This window comes from Numida meleagris, chromosome 1, assembly GCF_002078875.1.
Source record: "Numida meleagris isolate 19003 breed g44 Domestic line chromosome 1, NumMel1.0, whole genome shotgun sequence".
Classification (NCBI taxonomy): Eukaryota; Metazoa; Chordata; class Aves; order Galliformes; family Numididae; genus Numida; species Numida meleagris.
The window spans coordinates 153,161,953-153,181,082 of NC_034409.1; the positions used below are offsets into that span (position 1 = coordinate 153,161,953).

General features: G+C 39.3%; 1 protein-coding gene across 4 annotated transcripts in view; it reads left to right on the forward strand.

The window, feature by feature from the left end:
- The window catches only part of TBC1D4 (TBC1 domain family member 4), a 107,967-nt gene extending 89,074 nt beyond the window's left edge, over positions 1-18,893 (forward strand). For 2 of the 4 annotated variants that reach the window (XM_021417372.1, XM_021417345.1), the window contains 10 exons: positions 118-278; positions 612-821; positions 2,904-2,906; positions 4,607-4,765; positions 5,742-5,900; positions 6,360-6,604; positions 8,834-8,993; positions 11,495-11,664; positions 15,146-15,322; positions 16,658-18,893. In XM_021417372.1, the coding sequence (XP_021273047.1) occupies positions 118-278; positions 612-821; positions 2,904-2,906; positions 4,607-4,765; positions 5,742-5,900; positions 6,360-6,604; positions 8,834-8,993; positions 11,495-11,664; positions 15,146-15,322; positions 16,658-16,876 (1,663 nt within the window). In that variant the 3' untranslated portion in view covers positions 16,877-18,893. Of the gene's footprint in view, positions 1-117; positions 279-611; positions 822-2,872; positions 2,907-4,606; positions 4,766-5,741; positions 5,901-6,359; positions 6,605-8,833; positions 8,994-11,494; positions 11,665-15,145; positions 15,323-16,657 lie in introns of those variants that run through there. The other 2 variants (XM_021417365.1, XM_021417355.1) reach the window with 2 other exon arrangements.

Consider the following 19,130-nt stretch of genomic DNA (forward strand, 5'->3'; position numbering starts at 1 on the left):
AGTAGGCAGAATTTGTTTGTTTCAATGTGTTGTTATTTTTTTTAATCCAAAGGTAACTTCCTTTGATCACCCCACCTGTTTTTTGTTTTTTTTTTTTCTTTTTTCTTTTTCCTTCAGCGATGGGGAGGGAAAGAAAAGAGCATCAAACATCTGCAGCAGTGAATCTCTAAATGCTGTGGGGGCCACGCTCACACCTCGCCGCATCTCCTGGCGGCAGAGAATATTCTTGCGGGTAGCTTCACCTATGAACAAATCTGCTTCCAAGATGCAGCATCCAGGTTTGTGTGTGCTTTCAAGCAGTTGTTACTGAATAGTTAGTCCTACGGTAAGCTGCAATACGAGAAGATACGAAAGGAAAAGAGGGATCAGTTTGAAGTGTTCTTGCTAAAACCTTACTGGGGAGGTTGTGCTTATGTGTTGACATACTGTGTGACCATAACACTCACTTTAAAAATGATTCTCTATTACTAAAGTGCATTTTCTCTGTATTTGGAATCAGTGCCTCACTGCTGAATGTGAAACTCAGCTATTTTTGTTCTGCTGTGACATAAATTTTCGTGATATGTCAAACAATCTTGAGTTCTCTCTAATAGCTTTCTGATTCTTTGCAGATAGTCATGACGGAAGTGAATTGTTACCGCTATCCCCTCTTGCTCCACCCTTGGAGGAGGACCCTCTTCTTTTAGGATTGCAAAATGAGGATGGTACAGATAAAACTGGAGAGAAGAAAAACTCAGAAGAACTACAAAGTCTGTGGAGAAAAGCCATCCATCAGCAAATTCTATTGCTTCGAATGGAAAAGGAGAACCAGAAGCTGGAAGGTTAGCTATTTAGAAAATACCTGTAAAGCTATTACAGATTCTGCTGCCTAACACTGAAAGTTGTACTGGTGTCAGGTACCTTGAACGTTGTGTTCTTGTATCCTCTGGGTTCCTCTTACTAGAAAGAAATGCGTTTGCTCAGTCCTGTGTCAGTTTGTTGGGATCTCTGTCCACCTTCCAACTCTCCGAGTCACTTTAGTCAAAGAAAATGATATTTTTTTTCCCTTTTTAGTGCATATTAGATAATAGTTGCTATGGTCTGGCTGACTTCTCCTGGAATTCTAATGTGAGATGGAGTAAGGAGAAGGGATGCTATGTGATCATTAAGTATAGTAAACCTTGCCCTTTGTATCTCATTTCAGTTCTTTGCAGCATGTGACGTTTCTGACCAGGCTTTCTGTCCCCTGTTAACCACATCACAATGATAATTTATAAATATTTGAACACAAATATGATTTTCGAGCAACTGACTCGAGGTATGTCAGAAAGGGATCTGAAGTTGGCCATGCTTATTGTTAATGGTCAGAGCTCCTGACAAAGATATTTTATTATGATTGGTTAAGACTCGCACAAATAAGCAATAGGATGCAATGTCTGTCCTAGAATAAAAAGTTCCTGAAACTAATAGCTTTCAATGCAAGTTAAAAATTTCAAATGTCCTCTCTGCAATTGCTTCCCTCATCTTCTCCTGTATGGTGTATAACCTCAATATATGATAGCTGGATTCTTCAGACATCATGATCTTTTAAAGGTCAGTTAATTGTTTTTCCTTTTTTAGTGGTCCTTATTGAGAAGACAGGGAAGCATATGTATATGACAGTATTTCCTACACAAGTAGCATGTTATTGTGTGTTCTCTCTACAGTTTGTCACACTGTGTTGGCGCAAACTTCCATGGAAGCTCCTTGATTCATAGGGAGCATCTAGAGAGACGTCTGTTTTAACTTCAGCCAAATCACTGTTTATTGTTTTAGCAAATGGTCACTTTACCATTGTGGGGTGGGGAAGTTGGATGCCTCCTGTAGTGACTAATATCATCTTAATCCCTCTGGTAGTATGAGCTTCAGAGGGACAAATTCTTTTCCATACTTTCCTCACACAGCTGGAGTTGCTGGAAAACAGTTAAAATAAATCCAGTTCCTTCAAGATTCATCTGTAATTTATTTTCATTCTGTAACTCATGTAGAAAAGAAGTTCTGCCTACCGAATTGCTTATAGTGAAGACAGGAGTGTCGTAGATTCAAGGAATGGTTTGGATTGAAAGGGACCTTAAAGATCACCTAGTTCCAGCCCCGTGCTGTGGGCAGGGCTGCCACCCACAAGAACAGGCTGCCCGGGGCCCCATCCAGCCTGGCCTTGAATGTATCCAGGGACGGGGTATCCGCAGCTTCTCTGGGCAGCCTGTGCCAGTGCCTCACCATCCTCACTGTGAAGAATTTCTTCCTTAGATCCACTCTGAATCTCACCTCTTTTAGTTTAAACGTTACCCCTTGTGCAGTGACTGCATGCTATCCGTGTCAGCAGTGAGGACTCCAAACTGGGACCCACATCTTGGTTTGCACTCCAAGAAGCTCCATTCTTGTATGCAGTATCGAAGTACTGCTAGTGAATCTGGTCCTCTCATAATGTGCTCTGGCTAGCTAGAATTCCTTATCTCATTTTCGGAGGGTGAGAAGTAAACTGTATTAATGCCTATCTCCTAGGCTTCTTTCCTGTGGCTGCTGTAACATGAACCATTTTATGGATGATACATATGCAGAACTGATGTGTGCTTAAAAAAAAAACCACAGGTTCAGGCAGTGGTTAGCAGCTTAACCTACAGTTAAGTGTAGATTTCAGGAATTAAAAATGTGATAACAGAAATATAGCCATTTCTCTACTTGCAGCTAGGTTCCAACTTGTGAATTTATTCAGCTATATATGACTGGTTTAAAACTAGAATTGATGTGGAATGGTATTCAGTAGTTCTCTGTTAATTTTTTTGTTTGTTTTTATTTTTATTTACAAAATGTTAATAGAACCTTTTTTCCTTTAATTTTTGCTGTCGAGGAGACTTGGATACTATTAGCTCTTTGTTTTGCAGAAGGTAAGTTATACAAATTGCACAAGCTTGGTTGGTTTTTGTCTTTTTTTTTTCTTTTTTTCTTCTGAGCAGGTAGAAGCTACTTTTCCTGGTAGATCACTTAGAAATCTAGGTGCTGCAAGAAGCAGCAGGTCACCTAGCAGTGACTAGGAAGGTCCTTAACAGGTGATTGCAAGCAACCAAGGTTGACGTAGTGGTTAGGACAAGTACATTCAACAGGCAAGCTTGCTGACTTTCACAGGGTTAACAGCAGAGTCAAAATACAGTAAATGATAACCAGTGCACTGAATTCTGGAATTCCCTTTTGCCCATACATTACTTTTGTCTTGAATCTGTCACAGCCTTGCATACTGCTTGGAAGAATGAGCATTCTCAAATGAAATCATAGAGCAATAGGGTAGCATTTAAAATTGGCCCAGGCAGACTGCAGATTCTTTTAGTGAGACCCCATTCCTGATTTTTATGGAAGAGTACTGCACCTTGCAGAATAGTTGCCTCTACACGTCCTGTGAAGTCTTCAGGAAATAGAATCTCACTGGTTTCTCACAGCTTTTGGACATACTTTATCATCTAAATCTTCTGGATCAGCTAGGCAGTGAGCTTACAGATTCATCAGCATTGGTTGTATGCACAGTAAGGTGATTAGGTGAAGGAAGGGATTTGCAGGTTGTATGATATGAGAGTTTGCTTTAACTTAGAGATGATGATTGGGAGCGGGAGTTCGTCTGTGCAGAGGTGAGAGTCTCCTGCAAGGAGTGAATACTGCACACAGATCAAGGCAAATTTGGGATAAACTGGATTTCAGCTTTCAGAGATGATACTGTGAAATATACAGTTCAGCTGCATGATAATTAAGCCTGCCTCTGTAAATTAAGACGCATTCAGATCTTGACTCCAGTTTGATGCCAGTAGTTGATGGAAACAGAATGTCTCACTGTGTGCATGTAATGTATAATAAAATGACCCCAGTTAATCTCTCAGTAATAGAAATGGAAGCTATTCTTCCATGAAATTTCAGAGTAATGCCATGATTTTATGTCAGAAATAGGAAATTCTCTGGATACAGTATCTTGCCATAGGTAGTGTTATGCAGTAAAACTGTCAAGTGTACGGTAAGGTATGTTCTGTATGAAGTATAGATGTGTCTTTCTGGATATGATTGCTGTTAGATACTTGATATTATTTACTTCTAGTCAGCCTGATGACGCCAGGCAGCAATGCAAGAAACCCTAATGACCCTCTTAAGGGATGGGTAAAAACTGGGGCCAGTGTGACAGACTTCAGTTTAGAAGACTTGCCTAGCTTGTTTCCTAAATCTCTATTATAAACGTTTATACGTTTGGGACTTTCCCTACTAAAACCATTCTGATGTTAGGTATAAATGAAAAAATCATCAAAGGTGTTTTTGCAGTGCAGTATGTTGAGCAGGTTTTTGTTCTTGCCCCAAGCCTTAAAAAATGTTTTCATGTATTTCATGAATTACTAATGTTCACGACCCAGTAACAGAAGCTAAATTGCTACCTGCAGCATTTTATGACAGAGGATTGGCCCCATCTCAGCTGTTAACTGATGGATTGTAAAAAGTTTATTTATCTCTAGCCAGATTATCAGATAGACTTATCCAACTTGATTTTTGATGTCTGGTATAATTATCTGATGTTTTAGTTTTTCCTTGTTCTCTTTTTTTATGCTCTGTGCTCCAGCAAGCAGAGATGAGCTCCAATCAAGAAAAGTCAAACTGGACTATGATGAAGTTGGTACATGTCAGAAAGATGTCATAAACGTTTGGGATAAGAAGTTACTTAACTGCAGAGCCAAAATCCGATGTGATATGGAAGATATTCACGGCATTTTGAAAGAAGGTATTTACATAGGTTGGCTTTTAACTATGAAGTCTGAGGATCTTTTTTGTTGTTGCCTTTTTATACTAAAGGAAATCCACCAGCAGTACCCTGGTTTCAGCAGCAGAAAATCATGGGAAAAAAAATGGCCGCCTTTTTGCACATACCTCCATATCTTACTGCTGTCAAACTGAAAGTAGGTGGTGGTATGTCTGAAAGATGTGGAGTTTTGGAGGGCGTCTAGAGGAGGGCCACAAAGATAGGCTGAAGGAACTGGGCTTGTTCAGCCTGGAAAAGAGAAGTTTGTGGGGAGACCTCGTTGCGGCCTTCCAACATTTAAAGGGAATTTATAAACAGGAGGGAAATTTTTTTACAGAGGTAGATAGTTATAGGACAAGGGGGAATAGTTTTAAACTAAAGGAGGGAAGATTTACAATAGATATCAGGGAGAAGTTTTTTACTGAGAGAGTGGTGAGCTGCTGGAACAGGTTGCTCAGACAAGTTGTGGGTGCCCCATCCCTGGAGGTGTTAAAGGTGAGGCTGGATGGGGCCCTGGGCAATCTGATCTAGTATTTGATCTAGAAGCTGGCAACCCTGCCTGTGGCTGAGAGGTTGGAACTTGATGTCCCTCCCACCCCAAGCCATTCTATGATTCTATGATATGTAGTCATAGTCCTAAAAGTAGCTCTGTATCTTGTTCTGCATGGAGTTGTGCATCTCTTCCTGCTGGAGGCTAACAACCCGGAGATGGCAAACTAAGTGATGTTTGTACCTCGGTTGCCTAATGTAATTGCTCAGTTTGATTACTGTAAGTCTGTAGTTAATGTTTAGTTAGTGGGACTAAACTGAGAGAATGCATTTTGTAGTGGACAGCTTCTGAAGATGTAAGGGATGCTCTCTGAGCTGGTTAAGTTAAGACTTCATAAAGCAAATTCTTGCATGTTACAGCACAAAAGTCATGCCCCTGCTTACGCCTCTTGTTTTGACTGACCTGCAGGTGTACCAAAAAGTCGTCGAGGAGAGATTTGGCAATTTTTGGCTGTGCAACATCGAGTCAGGCACAGACTGCCCAACAAGCAGCAGCCTCCTGATGTCTCTTACAAAGAACTTCTGAAACAACTGACAGCTCAGCAGCACGCCATCCTTGTAGATCTAGGTATGTCTGGTGGTAGCTGGGAGATTTTTCTGATGTTTTCCATGTGTGTCTGAGAGTAAATACACTGGTCTTAATGGAAGTTTTTGCTGGAGATGGATGCTGCTGTACAAGCACAGTTTTCTGGACTGTGAGGATATGTTCTACATGTGCAACTTAGTGTCCTCTTAGCAGGTCATTTCTTAGGTTATGTTATTCTTATTTATACTCTTCTATGTCTGTCTGAAAAGAGGATTTGAGCAGTCGTTTCTGCAAGTTCTGTGCAGGAAAAGAGAATATGAAATAAATTCAATGGATACAATCTGAAGCCAGTGGTAAAATATGGTTTGCGTTGACTAAAATCAACCTGCATATGAAAGCAAAGGGAAAAGTCCTATGGGAAGGATAGGAAGGCTGTTATCTAACGGATCTGGGTTTTTTTAGAGGGAGTGGATATCAACTACTCATCTCTCTTTACATCAGGACGGACATTCCCTACGCATCCTTACTTTTCTACCCAGCTGGGAGCAGGACAGCTATCTCTCTTCAATCTCCTGAAAGCGTACTCTTTGCTGGACAAGGAAGTGGGTTACTGTCAAGGTATAAGCTTTGTAGCTGGAGTGCTGCTTCTACACATGAGTGAGGAACAGGCTTTTGAAATGCTAAAGTTCCTCATGTATGACCTTGGCTTCCGTAAACAGTACAGGCCAGACATGATGTCACTACAGGTAAGTCAGTACCTCTCCTAAAGCAAACAGAGTTTTAAATGAATTCTGAGCTCTCTGAGGTTGCTCACGTTCTCCAGGGGCTTACGAAACTTCTTAATGCTGTTTAGGAGGTAGTTAGGTGGATGAAAATGTTACTGTTAAGCCCATTTGTGACTCTAAATTTGCAAACAAAGAAGTCTGAAACTTGCTGACTCTTCTTGTCACACGTTACCATGATCTCCTGTTTGGAAAATCTGCTTTTGTCTGCCTGCATCTGAATTGAAAAATAAATTTGATTTTGTTTTTCTTCAATTCATGAAGACTTGGGAGTTACAAAGAGAAGTCTAAGTCAAGTCAATAGTGACACCCCGTGGCCAGTCTATGTACTCCGCGGGCCATTCTTACGTGGTATCATACTGCCTCTTTTCTCTCATTGTATTCTCCCCACTGCAACCCGCAACACAGAGAAAAAACAGGCAAATTATGAATCATTTAGTTAAGAAATGAAGTGGCTTTTTCGGTATTAGTCTTTACTAGCAATCTGCAGGTACTCAGACTGCTTAGGAAGGAAACAGGAGATCTTTCAGATCTACATAAATTGTTTTTTCCCTAGGGAGATGCCCTGTTAATGTTCATATGTTATGCTTCAGTAGTAGACTTTAAGATGCTTTAAGAGTGGTCAGATGTTTAGGATTTCGCCTTTTGATTTATGTAAGTTTGAAACTTCCCATCAGAAAATCTTAGGAAGAAAGTTATCTGATTTTGAGAAGGTTTACCACATGTAGCCCCACTTGCCCTTTAGATGACATCTCTTCCCCCACCGTTTGCTCCTAGATTGTTATAAATACACGTTTAGTCTGCTGAAAACAAACTAGACTACTGAAGGTGACTTAAGGAATCTCACTAAAGCCTAATCCTTTGTTCTGTTTTTTAGCATGGTTAGAGCACTTGCAAATTCTTTTGCAATTACAGTACCAAAATGCATGCAGGCTTACAAGCAACATGAAGAAAAAATGTTGGATGTTTCTTTAGGAGAATGAAAGCTTCTTACTTGATTCATCTTTTTAATTTTCAGATTTTCAGGGAAAAGCAGTAATCTAGATTATTTTATAACAATACTACCCTATAACTGGTTTACTGCCTCTGTGATGTTATTTAAAATTTCCCACGTAAAAGTGTTTTGTATTGACATTATTCAGACTGTGTTTAATCAGCATCCTTACCATTTAAAGCAAGGATTCAAATGCATGCAGAGATTTAATAAACTTGCTTGAATGAGAAGCAATCTATCTGTGGACACTGACTGATGGTTTCAAGTACAGTCAGTTTGTGATAGAGAATAGTCATGACCACTGAGAGTAGGAAAGCAACTAGATCCACTAAGTCATTTTCTTCTTGAGGAATAGATTCACATTAAGCACAGGACACTGATGACAGCAAAATTGCACCTAACAAGTAATAAATATTCCTGCTCCTTATTTTCTGCTTTTTATGAGCAACTTACTGGGGAATATAAAATCAATACAAAATCAAAATGGCAAGGAAATAGTTTGCCACAGAGTGCTAGTTTTAGCATGGAATAGCAACTTTTAACAACTTTGCTTTGCACCCTTTGAGAGATTATATAGCAGCACTTTTTTGCATCAGTATCTTAAATTTCTCTGGACTGGTGGCATGAGGGAGGTGTGCTGGGAAATACATACGTGGTGCATCTCTGTTGACTTATCTAATGTATTGCATGGGTACAGAAGCTGTCCAAAGTGATGTCTGTATCATATGAGTCTTAAGTGCAGCAAAAATATGGCCAAGGTTCAAAGGATGAAAGCTGAAATCTGTAAATTTATCCAGAAATAGTTTTGATTCTGTGACTAAGAGTTTTGACACGTTGATGACTTTACATTACTTACACTTTCATTGATCCAAGATGGCAAATTCTGGTGTGTTGATGCAGTTAGATCAATATGTTCTCTTCTTACCTGAAGCGTATGAATCTGAACTGAAATGATACTACTTTAATTAATGATGAGGTTCAAACTGTTCATTGTTATTGATGACTGTGTTGGTTTTAATTCATTAGGGCTGAGTTGTTTAGATGTGGGTAGATATCACCTGAGGCCCTAAGCAGCAATTAAGCTTCATTTTGCAGTGCCATCTGCGCTGAAGTTAATATCTCTTGAGTGAAATATGAATGGTAAAGCTGAACTTGTCTTTCTCCACTTCCCTTTTCCCTGCTCCCCCGATGCACTGTAGATTCAGATGTATCAGCTGTCAAGGCTTCTTCACGATTACCACAGAGACCTCTATAATCATCTTGAAGAAAATGAAATCAGCCCCAGTCTTTATGCTGCTCCATGGTTTCTTACACTGTTTGCATCTCAGTTTCCACTGGGATTTGTAGCCAGAGTATTTGGTAAGAAAGATTATTCTCTTGCGATAATAAATAGAATGACATTGTCCATTGTGTTTTCAAACTCAAAGAGAATAGCTTTCACTACATACTAGTGACATATTGGGGTGACTGTTGTGGGTGGCAAGCAGCAGTACTCCTCATGCTGGGATGTCAGCTTCTTTTCAAAGAGAAAAACCAAGTGTGTTCTTTGAAACATCAGACTTGAGCAATTAATTATGTCTTCTGTTATTAGTCAAGATTTGACTTCTGAAGTGTGAACAGAAGAAAGTTTGTCTCAAATGCTTTTTGCACATCAAGTGTTTAGTCAAATCTATAGAAAAGTTTATCTCATGAAACTTGCAAACTGAACTTCAGCACGGCGAAGAAGAGAATGTGTTGATTTTCAAGAAAGTATTTCTTAAAAACTTCTGAAAAGTTCTTTCTAGTAAAATTTCAAGTTAATTAAGACTTAAAGGATGTTTTCAGTATTCATTTATATGGGAGTCTTATGCTTCCTGTTCTATATGGATAGTTTTCCACAATACTCTTCAGATAATGTCTAGTACAGAAGTTTAAATATTGATTGTGCCTTGTAGCTTTTACAGTATCAGCATAATGGTTTTATATTCTTTTCATGTCAGTAGGAACTGCCAACTTAATCAAATCCCTACAAATGCAGCATTTTATTATTTTGTTTTGTTTCATATGTAAAACTCAGTATGTTCAAATATGCAGCAAATATGTACTTCTTCTCACAACAGACATTTTTCCATTTGATTTTCATTTTTCTATTTTCTTAAGGAATATATATATTTTCTCACATTTTTTTAAATTGAAAGTTGTTTTTCCTCTTTTTTTTCCCTCGTTTTGCACAGATTTTCTAGTTTACTTCGTTTTGATGTGTCAAACAAGAACTCTGGAATAGAGAAATTTCTTTTTCCAGCAAACATTTTCTGACTATTCTTTGGGTGAACAACTGATTTCTATATCTGTTTTTCAGTGGAATTCATGTTACTGATTCACATCCTTTCATGACATACAAGCATTTTTGTGTGTTTTCTTTTTGAGTCTATTTTTCAAGACAAAAATGTGGTTTTCGTTTGTTGCTGTGGTTTTTTTCTTTCCAGTTTCAGTGGGCATCTAATTTGGAAACCTAATTCTTTAGGTGTGTAAAGGGTCGGTGTTTATTACCCTGTTAAGTGAGCTGAGCAGGGCATGTTTTTATATGAAAACTGAGAAGCCAACATACTGTTTTACTTTTAGTGCTTTGGATTCCTGCCTCTTCAGTGTCTTACATGCAGTTGTCACATACTGATAACAGATGGCTGATGTCTACCGATTACAAATTATATGCTTATAGAATGTTCTTACGCTGGTTAAATGCATATCCTAGACTTGAAAAGGGAAAGCTTTGGGAACTTTGTCTGAATAGGATGACTGCCTCAGTGGTGTCCTGTTGCTAGTCCATGGTGCCAGGCCATGATCAAGGATGGCCTCACTGTATCATTGTTGGAGGCTGGGACGTTCAGCAGCATAGCCCTGCTTTTGGTGGTGTGACAAAGCCCAAGAGCACAGGAGGCTTATTTGAACTGCTCATGTGTGTGTTCATCTCAATAACCACTAGTCCACTGCTGATACTGAGCTTCTAGTTAGCGATCAAACTTCTAATTTCTGTGCAACTCACAGAACTCTCAACTGACTTGTACAGGGCCTGGACTTTCCCCCTCACACCCACGCAATTTTTATACAATTACCTCAAAATAAAGGTTTGAAGCTTAAATTTTAGCTAATGTGATCACTGTGATGGATTTTGAGAAAGGTAGGGTTGGTAGTGGAAATCTCATGATCATTTTTAAGGACTGTCAGATCCTCTGGGAAGACCTGATAGCCTGTCAGTATTCTAAAGGGGGACTATAAGAAAGAAGGTTTCAAACTAGAACAGGGGAGATTTAGACTGGATATAAGGAAAACATTTTTTATAATAAGAGTGGTGAGGCCCTGGAACAGGTTGCCCAGAGAGGTGGTGGATGCCCCATCCCTGGAAAAGTTCAGGGTAAGGGTGGACAGGGCTCTGAGCAACCTGGTGGAGCTGTAGGTGTCCCTGTTCATTGCAGGGGAGTTGGACTAGGTGTCCTTTAAGAGTCTATTCCAACTCAAACATTTCTATGACTAGCTTCTGTGTAGAAAACAACAAAGCATCAATATACTATTATGTGATCCACTTCCCAATTGTTTTTCAGTCACAGATGCATTAAAAGCAGTTAGCAGTTAGTTAACAGTCTATAGTTGAGTAGATAGTAATGAAATGTTTATTGCAGACAGCTATTGTAGACATAAAATCACGTCATCTGCAAGATGATAGGAAATGCCTTGTATATGTTTTAGCCTCGTGCTGAAGTCCGATAGGTTGCTCTTCTTCTGAACTGAATAAATCTGCAGTATATTTGCTTTAAAATAATAAAACAAAAACAAAACAAAAGAGTCACTCATTTTCAAGGTATTTCAATTATTTTCTTTTTTAGACATTATTTTTCTTCAAGGAACAGAAGTCATATTTAAAGTAGCACTGAGTCTACTTAGCAGTCAAGAGACAGCTATAATGGGATGTGAGAGTTTTGAGAATATTGTTGATTTTCTTAAAACCACTATTCCAGACATGACTCAGCCTCAAATGGAAAAAATTATTACCCAGGTAAGGTTATTTTTGTCTCTACTTCTTTTTCAATATAGTATACTTTTAGAAGTCTGTGCCTGAGGAGGCCTACAGAGTGTATGGAAGTCTTCTCAGGATGTCCCTTTTGGTGTGAAATGCAACAGATTCATCTTCCCAGTAACTTGTGTCGAAATAGGACATTGGGAAGTACTTCTTCACTGTGTGAGTGATAGAGCTCTGGCTCAGACTGCCCAGAGAGGCTGTGGAATCTCCTTGGAGATCTTCAAAAGCTGCCTGGACGTGGACCTGGCCACCCTGCTCAAGGTGGCCCTGCTGGAACAAGGTTTGGGCCAGATGGCCTTGAGAGATACCTTCTGACCTCAACTCTTCTGTGATTGTGTAATGATCTAATTTTGAACTGCAATTTTGGGAAGACTTTAGTTGCTACATAATTGTTAGTACTAAAGATACAAAAGAGGGTTATCTTTTCCTATCCCAGCTATTGGGAAAATGTGACTTTGCTTGTACATTTCATCATCAGAAGGGTGAAAGCAGTGTCACTACAACTTCGTGGCAAAAGTTGCAAAGACAAAGGATTACTGGTGTTGATGTAGGAAAGCACCTGCAGTTTGCTGTGAAGTACTGTCAGTGCTTGGGCTCTTCATCTCTCCACATCCTCTTTTTCTGCAATGAAGATGCAAATTGAACATGAATCTCAGTCTAGTTCCTGAGCTGGGAACGGGTGAGCAGCTTTTCCCCTTCAGGTGGCAACTCAGAGGTAACAGATGAACTCTAGAAAACCATCTTTCCATGCAGGAGTTCAGTTAATATTGGTACGTTCCTGTGGCTCAGTTAACGCTGGAATGGTTCAAGTGCTGTCATTTAAGTCACTTGTTAACATCATTTAAATCTTCACTTCCTCTTTGTATTGTCTTTGATAGCAATGCTGAATCTGTGTCAGGCACTTCAGTGTCTACCTTCACAACTCAGTAATTCTGGCAGTGGTGGAGATGGAAGTTCAATGTCTTTGATACTGTGGAAAATAAATCTCTGTCCTGCAGTTAGTGTGTGTAGCAGAGCAACCTTGCTGTGATGAGAATGGTAGAGGTGGCTTTGAGCAGAGCCATGTCTGATCAAGTAAATAACAGTTTATGTTGCCTGAGTGGAAATGAGTGTGATTATACATGGGTCAACATAGCTCTGAGATGAAGGTCACTTGCGTGCCTGTGGTGTGGTCCCATGCTGGCTGGCCTTCTGGATCTGCATTCATGTGCCCATTGCTTGCATCATATCACTCCTACCTGGGCTGCTGCAGGTGGAGTGATAATGTTGTAATTCTCAGGACCTATGTTATTGCAGATTACGAAAGAAGAATGCAGATCTGTGGGACTATATTGGACAGATAAAGAGTTGTCTGGGTAGTCATCAAAGGAAAATGGCATTTACCTAGAATGAACAGTTTTAAGTTCTGTCTCATTTTAAATAACCTGAAGAGTAGTGGATGTAGAGCAAAACATGTTGAGAGATCGATGTGTCTTTTATTTGTGAAATGTTTGTGACTTCTGTAATAAGGAACAGAATTGATGTCATAGTAATCATCCTTCCCAGTATAAAGTATCTGGTAACTTTCAGAAGCTGAGACACTGTGACTAGGTGTACAAACAATAAGGAGTCATGTGGCCTTGTTGATGTGAGATGTTCAGTCCCATAGTATTTATTCACAGTGCTTCGGTATTTATTGCCAGGATTATCACAACAGGAAAGTATTATGTCCAGAGCACAGTAAAACAGTAACTACGAAGACTGTTCTATAAATTCTATATAGGCACTTGGACTTGAGAGATCTAATTTTCAGAGCGATTATCTTAAAATTCCTGAATTATTCTTCCTCACTGTGAGATCTTGATCCATCACAGGCAGATGAGTGATCGGTTTCATAGAATGGCTTGTGTTGGAAGGGATGATCTCAGAGATCATCTAGTTCCAGTCCTCCTGCCAGCCACCCACCAGATCAGGCTGCCCAGGGCCCCATCCGTCCTGGCCTTGAACGCCTTCAGGGAAGGGCATCCACAACTGCTCTGGGCAGCCTGTTTCAGTGTCTCACCACCCTCTGAGTAAAGAATTTCCTCCTAATACCCAATCTAAAATCTCCCATTGTTTAGTATAAAACCATTCCACCTTATCCTATCACTGTCAGACCATGTAAAAGGATGGTATCCCTCCTGTTTAGAAGCTTCCTTTAAATACTGAAAGGTGACAGAGAGGTCTTCCTGGAGCCTTCTGTCCTCCAGACTAAACATGCCCTGCTGCCTCGGCCTTTCTTCATAGGAGAGGTGCTTCAGCCCTCTGATCATTTTCATAACCCTCCTCTAGACCTGCTCCAACAGCTCCATGTCTTTCTTGTGCTGGGGCCCCAGACATGCATGGAGTACTCCAGCTGGGTCCTCACAAGGGCAGAGAAAGAAGAGGGGGCAATCACCTCCCTTCCCCTACTGGTCACCCCTCTTTTGATGCAGCCCAGGACACCGTTGGCCTTCTGGGCTTAAAGCACACACTGCTGGTTCATGTTCAGCTTTTAATCCACCAGAAGTTCTTCTCTGTAGGGCTGCTCTCAGTGAGTTCTTCTCCCAGTCTGTACGCATATCTGGCATTGGCCTGACGCAAGTGCAGCACCTTGCACTTGGCCTTGCTGAATCTTGTTAGGTTCACATGGGCCCACTTCTCAAACTTTTGTCCAGGTCTCCTTGGATGACATCGCTTCCTTCTGTTGTATCAAATACACCACTCAGCTTAGTGTCATCTGCAAATTTGCAGAAGGTACACTTGATCCTGCTGTGTATATCGTTGATAATGATGTTAAAGAGCACAAGTCCCACGATGGATTCCTGGGGGACACCACTTGTCACTGGCCTCCACCTGGACATACAACCATTGACTGCAGCTCTGTGGCTGCAGTCATCCAACCAGTCCCTTATCCGAGTTGACTAAATCATCAACTCTTCGAATCCATCTCTCCAATTTAGAGAGAAGGATGTCATGTGGGACCATGTCAAAGGCGTTGCAGGAAAAGGTAGGTGACATCAGTCAGTCTTTCTTTGTCTACTGATGCTGTCACTCTATCATAAAGATGACCAGATTGGTCAGGCATGATTTACCCTTGGTTGAAACTATGATGGTTGTCTTGGATCACCTCTTGGTCTTTAATTAAAAAAAGTAAAAATTCTTCTTCAACTTATCACTCCTGCATAAAAGATTATAAGATTTGGCCCTATTGTAAAGTTCTTGAATTAAATAAGACTTTTCTGCTGATAAGTCTATAGCAAGAGGTGATATTTGGCAACATTATTGTGATCAGACTTATTCTAAAGTCTCTATGCTAAGATATTCTTGCTTTAAAACAGTTTTTTTAAGGTACAGGAAAAAAAACATTAGAATAATCAAAGTTTTCTCTTAGACAAACTTTCAAATAGAATAAATGTGCTGTCTCTCTGATGTAGTTAATTCTTTTATCTCATGGCAGGTATTTGAGATGGATATTTCAAAACAGCTCCATGCCTATGAAGTAGAGTACCATGTTCTGCAGGATGAACTGCAGGAAAATGTGAATCTCTGTGATGATGGTGAACCTCTGGAGAAGCTGGAGAGGGCAAACAACCACCTGAAAAGGCAAAACATGGATTTGTTGGAGAAGCTACAGGTAAATTTGACATAAGATCACAAACTTGTGGAGAAGTCATTCCTTTGGCTCAGCTGATAGCAAAGCATTTTTTTTAACTGTACGAGAAGTGTTCTAATTGTAAGACCTTATGGAGCTAAGCATTACAATTATTTGCTTCTCAATTAGTGATTTGCTTCTGTTAGGCATTTTTAACTCATTTGTCATTCCTTATGTTCTTCCTTCTTGTTTTAGATTTCTTTTTTCTCAAAATATTTCTACATTTACTTCACCTAAAAGTTGTTGGTTAAATTTTATGTGTCTTGCTGAAAAAAAAAAAGACCAGTTCTGTCCCTTCGTCATCTTGCTTCTCTACTGAAAAGTTTCAAGAAATAATCCATAGTTGAGTAGGCTTGCTTTTTCCAGATCTTTGTAGGCAGTATCTTTCTGTTTCTATCTGATGAAGCTCGTAGTCATACTTCTGTAAAGTGAAGATCAAGATATTGTTATTTTTCTGTTCATGGGCTGAGATTGCTGTGCTATGCTTTTCTGGAGTTGCTAAAAATAAGGACTTTTTCATTATCATTATTTTTACTTTATTACTGTCCTTTTTGACTACTACTACCTGAGCTTTTGTCTCTGTTCTGAAAATGCACCGAGGGCATAGAATGAGTTAATAATTTGAAAGGCTCCATATAAGTTCTTCTATTCTTCCAGACTTCATAATGTGTCTTCCTACGTTCCTTACACTCTTTATCTATTTGTTTGCGTAGCTACTTCATTGTTGTTCTTTGCTTTGGCCCTCATCTGGGAATGGTCAGAATTTCCTCACTTCTTACAGAGAGGCATTTGCTTCTTCTGAGGTCCAGGGTTTCTGTTTACTATTCAGTGTCCTTTTCCCAGAAGAAACTGTAGGTCTTTTGTTGGAGTGGAGGGAACACTGCCTGCTTATCAGCTGAACCATTTAAGGTTCACTTCCTCTCTCATCTCTCCAACCTGCTAATTTTATTTCATAGGGTTCTCATTGCTCCCTCACTGTCAGTTGTGTCTTTTCCAGTGCTACTCATGCTCCCAGTTTCCGTTTTTCCTCTGTAACTTCAGTTCTTTGTTACTCCCAAGCGTGGCTTACTTGATGCAGCTGGTGTATCTCCTTCCCTCTGTAAAGCTTTCAAAAGTCCTTCAGATTAATCTGGCCTCTCTAAGGTGATTCAATGCATGGTATACAGTATAAATTCCTTGTATCGTCTGCCTACGTGGATGTCTTTTAGAAGTATCTATATAGCTATGTGATGTTGTTACCAAACAGCATACCATAAGAAAAGTAAATGTTATTCAGAACATCTTAATTTATTAAAAAGATGACGTTATTGTTTACAGGTTGCTCATGCTAAAATTCAGAGCCTGGAATCCAGCCTGGAGACTATTTTGACTCGAGAGAACAAAATGAAGACTGCAATTCAGTCCCTGGAGCAGGAGAAGATAACGTATCAAAAGACTCTTGAGCAGATAATTAAGTATTTGCCTACAGAAGCATTGTCTGACTGTGAACTGCTCCTGAAAGAAATAAACTACAATCCAAATAATAAAACAAAATAAGGAATAAGCCATAAACCAGGGTATGATAGGCAGCATTTCTTCAAATATTAAGGGAAAGAAAAGATGAGTATGCTGCTTTCAAAGGACTTAGCAATAGGCAATGTTATTATCCAAAACTAGTGCTGGGACACTTATAGCTACAGATGGGCCTTCAAATCTCAGTATGCAAATTCAAGCTATTAATCTTTTTTTATGATTATGTAAATAAATCACAAGGGGGAAATAAAGGATTCTCACATGTAATTACGATGAGTAGATGTATATTTAGAGTTGACCTAAAGGAAAAGGTAAATTTGAGTACTCAAAGCCAAGATAATGGTGAACTACAATTTCACTCTAGGTGTGCTTATCTTGTAGTGAAATGAAGATAGCGTGTCTTTATATGTATAAATATATATATATATGTTGAATAATACTTGAAGAAGGAAAAAAAAAAAAAGAATGTAATTTCCCTCCAAAGAGCAGCATGTTTCACATCTTCTGTGGAAAATCTGTGTGAACTCATGCGTGCCTCTCCTCAAATTCTACTGACGTTTTGCGCATAGACCAGTAATGCAGAGTAAATATCATGGCCTGGCTCATGCAGGAGGAGCTCTAGTGCCATTCGCTGCCTGGGCTGCATTGGTCAGCGATGTAATTCCACATGCATGTTGGACCTGAAAAAAAAGCATCACATCAGTGTCAAGCCTTTGTAACTCAGACTTAAGAAATAGGTATCTATACACAAACACAGAACTTGTAAAAGTAGCGATACCTCCTTCCTAGCCTGCTTGTTTCCACCTGGGACTGGTCAGTGATGATGTGGGGAAGGAAGTAAAGCTGTTGAGTGGTATTTATTCTGATGTTAATTTTCCACAGGATACTTAGGTAGGCACGTTAAAGGTTCTTGTTTAACCAAAGAAATACTGCAAGAAGCCTTGGCTTAGCTTAATGGGTGCCAGAAAGGTGTTTTTAAATTTAATTTGAAGAGAAAATTGAGGCGGATTGCAGGAAGTAGAGCATTAAATGCACAGAGAGAGGACCAAGCAAGTTTTAAAGGTGACATATACCTTTCAATTTTCATATAGTGAATATACATTTCAAAGGTGATTCTGAAGTACAGGTGTGGTTTAATAGTGCTTTTCAGGTTTTTCATGTTTTAATCCTGCTTTGTGGTCTCCTTTTAAAAACAACAAAGAAAAGTCATGGATTTATGTGTTCTGAGCAGAAGGTGAGGTAAGCTCTGATCATTTCAAGGAAGGAAATATCTTTATAAAAGTTTAAAAAGATGCATTTAGATTTGAAAATGTTTTGGAGTGGAATTTTGGAGAAATCTTAGATAAATTTGTATAGACACGTATTTTGGAGTGCATGTCTGAACTGTTAATCGGGTGTTACTGTGGCTCACGTTATCTCTTACCATTTATACTGTATTTCAGGAAACACTTAGTTTTTTTAAACAAAAGCAATGAAGCAAAGTGCCAAATCCAGCAGTGTCTTTATGCATAAGATTGTCCAATTTAGAAAGCCGAGTATTACACTTTCATGTAATCTTTAACACGATTAAAAGGGAGGAACAACAATGCTGATTTGCTGCACGCTGCTGCGGAACTAAAGGGTTTGGGGTCTATTGGTTTTTATTTTATTTTATTTTCTACTTCCTTGGTGTTTTACTTGATTAAAAATATTGATTTACTTAATGATCTTTCTTTTCACAGCTGGGGTGCAAGGTCTTAACACTGTGTATAAATTTATGTGGAATCTGTCTAAGTATTTCAGGAATGTTGTATTGTACCAGGTGGGAAAATGCCAAGTGAAAAGGCAGTTCTCTTGCTGTTTTGTTCAAAGTAAGTTTTAGCTGATGTACATACACAAAACCAATCCCAGGAACTGCAGTAGTGTGTATTAGAAAGAATCAAGGTTATTCAGATGCATCTTTTTTTAAGATGGGCTGAATATGCTTTATCCTCTGTTTTACTTATCAAATTTTTCATGTGATGCCTGGAGAAATTCCAATAAATGTCATTGCTGCATTTCCCATGGCCTCTGGCAAGTTCTATTTTCTTTTAGGCTTCAGGTACCAATCTTATTGTCAGCAGTACTGCTTACGTGAAAGAAAAGAATCTGTTAAGTTCCTGGTTGTGACAAAACAAGATTTATGGAGGGATGTGAGGAGTATAAAAATTCTTCCTGGGAAAATATTTTCATTGTCGTTAATGGATTGCAAGGTATTTTTATTCTGTAGTATATTTAGTGTGTAAATATGTTGAGAATA